Source organism: Bufo gargarizans, chromosome 3, assembly GCF_014858855.1.
Source record: "Bufo gargarizans isolate SCDJY-AF-19 chromosome 3, ASM1485885v1, whole genome shotgun sequence".
NCBI classification, from domain to species: Eukaryota; Metazoa; Chordata; class Amphibia; order Anura; family Bufonidae; genus Bufo; species Bufo gargarizans.
The window spans coordinates 42010244-42018509 of record NC_058082.1 but is presented as its reverse complement, the minus strand read 5'-3'; the positions used below and the strand labels follow the sequence as shown (position 1 = coordinate 42018509).

Sequence of the window (8266 nt, the reverse complement as noted above, 5' to 3'; positions counted from 1 at the left end):
GATACATCCCCTTGTGTATATCACTGGGGCTAGCCGCCCTATAGGGGCATTTACTCCCAGCATTCCTTGTGGACACATAGCATATTCTTCACACCAGACACTGTACCAGATGTATCTAACTGCTCGCTCCTCCCGCATGATAGCAGCCCAGCTTTTAGGGGGAGTCTGTTGATCACACACCCTTGCTGACTGCTTCCAATAATAGCCAGTAGAACCGTGAATGCAGCTCTGTATACCGTAAACCCAACCTTCAGCAGAATTTCCCAACTTTTTATCTGTTAAAAGCTTGGAAAGGTGACATTTTATAACCTATTATTATGGCTTAAATCTTTTATTTAGTGCAACAGTGGAGTCATGTGACAGGCGGGCTGCGTACATAATACGGAGCAGTGAAAGTGAAGGTCCAGGCGGGAGCGCAATGTATCAGAGATATAAATAGTGCACATGATGGAAGGAGGGAAAATTCCCAGTCCATTGTATAAAAATCAGCTACGTAATAATGAGATAACCTGGGGGAAGATCCAGTGATGGCTGTCGCCAAGTATTACAGCTCGGGGAGGTCCGCTCACTTACACTGGGGTCCGGCATGAGTTCACTCGTTATCTCTGTTAGTTCCCGGCGGAAACTTTTCATTCAGACAATTGGAAGGAGCTGCGGCCATCTACTAAACAGGCAGGTGATTTATTATAATAATTATATTTTGTTTTTAGTATTATATTTCATAATTAATTTATTATTATATTTATTATTGTATTATATATTTTAACTATATTTATTATATATTTACCAACATCACTACTGCAGCCTTTCACCTGCTCTCAGTCACATGTATATAGGGCAGGGATCAGGAACCTTCGGCACTCCAGCTGCTGTGAAACTACAATTCACAATGTAGATGTGTGAATACTATAATACCGCCCTCTAGTGGCCTGGAATGCAAATATGTGACTACTATAATACTGCCGTCTAATGGCCTGAAATGTAAATATGTGACTACTATAATACTGCCCCCTAATGGCCTGAAATGTACGTATGCGACTACTATAATACTGCCCCCTAATGGCCTGAAATGTGAATATGTGACTACTATAATACTGCCTCCTCATGGCCTGAAATGTGAATATGTGACTACTATAATACTGCCCCCTAATGGCCTGAAATGTGAATATGTGACTACTATAATACTGCCCCCTAATGGCCTGAAATGTAAATATGTGACTACTATAATACTGCCCCCTAATGGCCTGAAATGTGAATATGTGACTACTATAATACTGCCTCCTCATGGCCTGAAATGTAAATATGTGACTACTGGAATACTGCCGTCTAATGGCCTGAAATGTAAATATGTGACTACTATAATACTGCCCCCTAATGTCCTGGAACGTACGTATGTGACTACTATAATACTGCCGTCTAATGGCCTGAAATGTGAATATGTGGCTACTATAATACTGCCCCCTAATGGCCTGAAATTTAAATATGTGGCTACTATAATACTGCCGTCTAATGGCCTGAAATGTGAATATCTGACTACTATAATACTGCCCCCTAATGGCCTGAAATGTGAATATGTGACTACTATAATACTGCCCCCTAATGGCCTGAAATGTGAATATGTGACTACTATAATACTGCCCCTTAATGGCCTGAAATGTGAATATGTGACTACTATAATACTGCCCCCTAATGGCCTGAAATGTGAATATGTGACTACTATAATACTGCCCCCTAATGGCCTGAAATGTGAATATGTGACTACTAGAATACTGCCCCCTAATGGCCTGAAATGTGAATATACGATTAATATTCTGTACTTTTGGTCACGAATAGATTATTTATTTTAAAATCAAGTTCTTGACATGACATCTGCAACGATAATTACGTTCTTAAAAAGTGCAGATTGCAGCAATCGCCTGATGATCAGTGAGGGCCGTGCTGTGTACGGTACATTATATTCAGACTGGAATCCCCTCGATGCATCGACATAACCTCTGAAATATGTTCTGTATGTAGCGGTTCTGAATCCTCTGATTACTCATTCTGTTACATGTCATGGAGGTAGAAGCAGTGAAAACAGAAAGACAGATGTAGCAGTGCTGACTGTGTAATTGAATAAGTGTCATTGAATGGATGCAAGAGCGAGCAAAAATGTAACTCTGCTACACTGACTTACTCTACTCTGCTACATCTGTACCGCTATGTAGAACTAATCTCAAATAGAATAAGGCTGTGTGTATATATATACAGTCCTGATCAAAAGTTTAAGACCACTTGAAAAATGGCAAAAAGTCATATTTTACATTGTTGGATCTTAACAAGGTTCCAAGTAGAGCTTCACCATGCACCAAGAAGAAATCGGAGGGAGACAAAACATTTTTTGAGTATTAAATTAATTGAAAATAACGATTAAACTGAAACAGGCTGTTTTTCAGCTGATCCAAAGTTTAGGACCACATGCCTTTAAAAGGCCAAATCTGTGCAAAGATGTGGATTCATTGTCATTCTCTGTCAGGTAGTCACATGTTGTGATGGCAAAGGCAAAAAAACTCTCCCTTTTTGAACGTGGTCGGGTTGTTGAACTGCATAAGCAGGGTCTCTCACAGCGCGCCATCGCTGCTGAGGTGGGACGCAGTAAGACAGTCATTTGGAATTTCTAAAATGATCCTGAGGGTTATGGAACAAAAGTCAAGTGGAAGACCCACAAAAATGTCATCAGCACTGAGCCGGAGGATCCAATTGGCTGTCCGTCAAGACACTGGACGATCCTCGACCCAAATTAAGGCCCTTACTGGTGCTGACTGCAGCCCCATAACCATCAGACGGCATCTGAGACTGAAGGGCTTCAAAAACAAAAACATCTTCAAAGACCTCGTCTCCTTGAACGCCACAGAACTGCTCGTTTGGACTTTGCCAGAGAGCACCAAACATGGGACATTCAAAGGTGGAAGAAAGTTTTATGCTCTGAGGAGAAAAATTGTAACCTTGATGGTCCTGATGGTTTCCAACGTTACTGGCATGACAAGCAGATCCCACCTGAGATGTTTTCTACGCGCCACAGTGGAGGGGGCGCCATAATGGTCTGAGGTGCTTTTTCCTTCAGTGGAACAATGGAGCTTCAGGAAGTGCAGGGGCGTCAAGCGGCCGCTGGCTATGTCCAGATGTTGCAGAGAGCATTCCTCATGACTGAGGGCCCTCGTCTGTGTGGTAACGACTGGGTTTTTCAACAGGACAACGCTACAGTACACAATGCCCGCAGGACAAGGGACTTCTTCCAGGAGAATAACATCACTCTTTTGGCCCATCCTGCGTGTTCCCCTGATCTAAATCCAATTGAGAACCTTTGGGGATACATGGCAAGGGAAGTTTACAAAAATGGACAACAGTTCCAGACAGTAGATGGCCTTCGTGCGGCCGTCTTCACCACTTGGAGAAATGTTCCCACTCACCTCATGGAAACGCTTGCATCAAGCATGCCAAAACAAATTTTGGAAGTGATAAACAATAACGGCGGAGCTACTCATTACTGAGTTCATGTTTTGGGGGGTTTATCTTTTTTTTGGGAGGTGTGGTCCTAAACTTTTGATCAGCTGAAAAACAGCCTGTTTCAGTTTATTCGTTGTTTTCATTAAATTGAATGCTCAAAAAATGTTTTGTCTCACTCCCATTTCTTCTTGTTGCATGTTGAAGCTCTACTTGGAACCTTGTTAAGATCCAGCCATGCTAAATATGATTTTTTGCCATTTTTCAAGTGGTCTTAAACTTTTGATCAGGACTGTATATATAAATATATATGCAGTTTATGATGGTGTTGAACATGTTTGTACACTCATTGACAAATAAAATACCTTACTACATGTCTGATTGCTGCAGAACTCGGCCTGTGTTATGTCTCAGGTAGATATATTGATGATTACAGCTGTGGTCTGATTAAACACTGGGTGTTGCCACAAGAGAGTGTAAAAGTGCTCCCCTCTCTGCCCTATAAAAAGGCTCTCAGAGGCTACTTTTGGGCAATGTACCTCTTGGTGTCAGATCATTGACTGATAGACATGCCTCTACGATGCACTCAAAGACATTTTGACCAGCTGACAGACGTTGAGAGAGGGCTCAATGTTGGACTGTGAGAAGCAGGATGGTTATTTGGATGAATTGCCCGCCATCTTGACTCTTCTGACCTACCGGTTAGGAGGTGTTGTGAGCAGTGGTTACATGAAGGCACATATGGTAAAGCGGAACGGCATAGACAGAGCACCTGTCACGCCAGTGTGTGGGAGGGAGACACCACACGGGACGAAGAAGGAGAGGGAACAAGGAACAAGACCTGAAAGCAAGGGAAGAAGGAAGGACAACTCCTAGTCAAATCCCTAGTCACAGTCCTGACTGGTTATCAGTATGAACAGACCCCAAAGGTAGGTGTTTATACGCAGGAGTACCTAGAGTCCTAACTCACCCTATAAGACCCTGGCAATAGTGACAGGACTGAGACTGCCTGTTCCTCCAGAAAGGAAGGACGACCAGGAGTCTCCCTCAGGCCTACAACAAAGGGCAGGTAAAAAAACAACACACAGATAAACCAAAACAAAATGCAAAAGGGAAAGGAAACACTTAACTTTCCAGTAGCTATGGCAGCAACAGGAACTCAGTCGAGAACCAAACACCAGCAGACCACAGATACCACTGAACCGATAAACCACACAGCATTGTGGGAGAAGCAACTATAAATAAGGAAAGGTAAATGATCACAATAGCCACACCTGGAGGTTAAAGATGTGGCCAGTATCAGAAACAACACAGACGTCTATTGATCCACAAGAAAACCTGTCAGATCAAAGCACGTGTTGCCAGTCTCACAGATCTTCTGTCACCCACAGTAGCGCGGGTGTCTGTGACAGCTCCAGTACAGGATTGTTTGATCCTCCAACAAGCAACAGCAGCGCCCACAGTTTCACTGTCCACCATCCAGACACCGGTGGCCCCTTCATTACACCCCTGTCTCTGCCCAAACCATTTCCAGGCGCTAAGCAGAAGGAAACTTGGTGTCATGTCGCCCATTACGTGTCCTACCATTGACAGCCTGTCGCCTTTGATTGCAGTGGTGTCATGAACGAGAAACCTGGACTACTACAGACTGGAGCCATATTGTCTTCAGTGATGAATACAGGTTCTGTGTAGGATCCGGTCGGGTGGGAGTATGGAGGCCTCTTGGTGAGACCTTCTATCCTTCCTCTGCTGTGGAGCAACCCACTGCCCCTACTGTGATGTGTGTGATGATCTGTGGAGCTATTGCATATGACATCACCCCTAGTAGTGATATAAGGGACACTGACAGTGATATGTGCAGGACATCCTACCGCCACATGTGTTCTCTCATGGCAGGGATGACAACTGGTATTGTTCAGTAGGATAATGAACACACAGCAACTAGCAAGGGTTTCCCAGGATTGTCTCCACCAGATTACAACACTTCCCCGGTCACCAGAATCATCACCAATCCAACATTTATGGGACTAACGGAGACGCCAGCTTCACCAAACTACGAGGCTGCAGCATCTGTGGGCAAATGTTCCACAGGACACAATATGGAACCTGTATGCCTCCATGTCCAACTATATCTCATCTTGTATCCAGGCTAGAGGCCATATCTCATCTTGTATCCAGGCTAAAGGCCGTATCTCATCTTGTATCCAGTCTAGAGGCCGTATCCCATCTTGTATCCAGGCTAGAGGCCGTATCTCATCTTGTATCCAGTCTAGAGGCCGTATTTCATCTTGTATCCAGGCTAAAGGCCGTATCTCATCTTGTATCCAGTCTAGAGGCCGTATTTCATCTTGTATCCAGGCTAGAGACCGTATCTCATCTTGTATCCAGGCTAGAGGCCGTATCTCATCTTGTATCCAGTCTAGTGGCCGTATTTCATCTTGTATCCAGGCTAAAGGCCGTATCTCATCTTGTATCCAGTCTAGAGGCCGTATTTCATCTTGTATCCAGGCTAGAGACCGTATCTCATCTTGTATCTAGGCTAGAGGCCGTATCTCATCTTGTATTCAGGCTAGAGGCCGTATCTCATCTTGTATCCAGGATAGAGGCCATATCTCATCTTGTATCCAGGCTAGAGGCCGTATCTCATCTTGTATCCAGGCTAGAGGCCGTATCTCATCTTGTATCCAGGCTGGAGGCTGTATCTCATCTTGTATCCAGGCTAGAGGCCATATCTCATCTTGTATCCAGGCTCGAGTCCGTATCTCATCTTGTATCTAGGCTAGAGGCTGTATCTCATCTTGTATCCAGGCTAGAGGCCGTATCTCATCTTGTATCCAGGCTAGAGGCTGTATCTCATCTTGTATCCAGGCTAAAGGTCGTATCTCATCTTGGATCCAGGCTAAAGGTCGTATCTCACCTTGTATCCAGGCTAGAGGCTGTATCTCATCTTGTATCCAGGCTAAAGGTCGTATCTCATCTTGGATCCAGGCTAAAGGTCGTATCTCACCTTGTATCCAGGCTAGAGGCTGTATCTCATCTTGTATCCAGGCTAAAGGTCGTATCTCATCTTGGATCCAGGCTAAAGGTCGTATCTCACCTTGTATCCAGGCTAGAGGCCGTATCTCACCTTGTATCCAGGCTAGAGGCCGTATCTCATCTTGTATCCAGGCTGGAGGCCGTATCTCATCTTGTATCCAGGCTAGAGGCCGTATCTCATCTTGTATCCAGGCTAGAGGCCGTATCTCATCTTGTATCCAGGCTAGAGGCCGTATCTCATCTTGTATCCAGGCTAGGCTAAGGTAACCGCAACATTCTACTAGTTTTCTGCCCTTAGACTGCAGTGCATTGTGGGAGCACACAACAGTTATACAAGGAGGGCTCAGCTGTTAGGTCACATGACTGCCATCAGGGTGGAGCCAAACCTTACACTGATTCTAAGGAGGAGCTGACAGAATTCTTACTTTCGCTTTGGAGTAGAAATGAGAATGAAAAGAAATTTAGATCAAAATCAGCGCAAAATAAATAAAGAAAAGTATTTACAAAGCTACTGAACTTTGGATGTAAATTCTAAAGGGGAACTTTGTTTCTTGAAGTGGAGTTTTCCTTTAAACTCTCAATGTAGCCCTTTTAAGAGCTTGCCCATCCTGGAGAAATACTGGACACATAGAGTGCCAAGGTAGTGCCATAGAGCACCTGTGTACGGCATACAGATACAGGCTGTCTATGTACATACGGTATATGCTATAGCCTAGAATTCTGCATTTTTCCAAATACCATCATACAGCGTCCATACAGGAGGCATACAGGGGTTGGCTTTGACCCCATTCTCCCTTACACACGTGTTCACATATTGCTACCTGCACTTATTATTTCCGTCGCTTTGTCCATTCGTTTCTAGTCAAAGACTAAACATGTAATTAATGATCTAAAGACTTCAGACTTTTAACCCGGGGCAAAAAGATTCCGTTCCACCGCCAGCTGTCCGCATCTGCTTCACCTTCCTGAAGGCCCTTGTTCCTGCTATGCCTGATCTCACTCAGGTGTTAATACGTAGGGATATAAGGGGAATCCCACGGAGTCGAGAATAAGAATTTACTATATCAGCTTTGTACACCTTCAGGCTTCTAGAAATTAGAATTTTGGAATTTCAGATGTAGCAGAGCTGGGTTTGTCGGTGACTTCTTTGAGGATGCATTGTTTGGCGATACTGGAATAATGCAGGAAAATTAATCAATATAATGCATTGCTATAGCATCATACGCAATCAGCTCTGCTACATCTGTGTTTTATAGTCTAACCCTTGGTTGGGAAGTGCACCGGTGGCAAGCAGACTAGGAGAAAAGACTGGTATACAAATCTCTTGTTTTGACAGCTTTTTTTTTTACCGTGTCAAGATCCGTGTATATATTTATATAAAATAATACCGCCATAGAGTACACAAATAATACCTCCATACTGTTAATATCCAAATAATACTACTACTACTATAAAGTTCCCTCATAAAATTGCTTTACAGTGTTCTCAAAATACAGTCCTTCAGTGCCCAAATATTTCAGTGCCTAAATAATACTCCCACACAGTATCTACATAAATACCGCCATATACAGTAGCTCTGAACAAAGCGGGACACAGAGAGGACTGTACAGCAACAACTAAGACTGTCACCTACAGGAAATTAGATGGAATTGCACTGCACCACCGCTATAGTGTAGAAGTTGTGCAGGTAAACAATGAAGAGGACAGAGCGCTTACACAAGAGCCGCGTCCCCTTCTAATAGCTGAT

General features: G+C 43.8%; 1 protein-coding gene across 1 annotated transcript in view; it reads left to right on the top strand.

Moving 5' to 3' along the window:
• The first annotated feature begins 322 nt into the window (after positions 1 to 322).
• LRRC32 (leucine rich repeat containing 32) overlaps positions 323 to 8266 on the top strand; it is a 45086-nt gene continuing 37142 nt past the window's right edge. The window contains exon 1 of the mRNA XM_044287636.1: positions 323 to 672. Within this exon, the coding sequence (XP_044143571.1) occupies positions 587 to 672 (86 nt within the window). The 5' untranslated portion in view covers positions 323 to 586. The remainder of the gene's footprint in view (positions 673 to 8266) is intronic.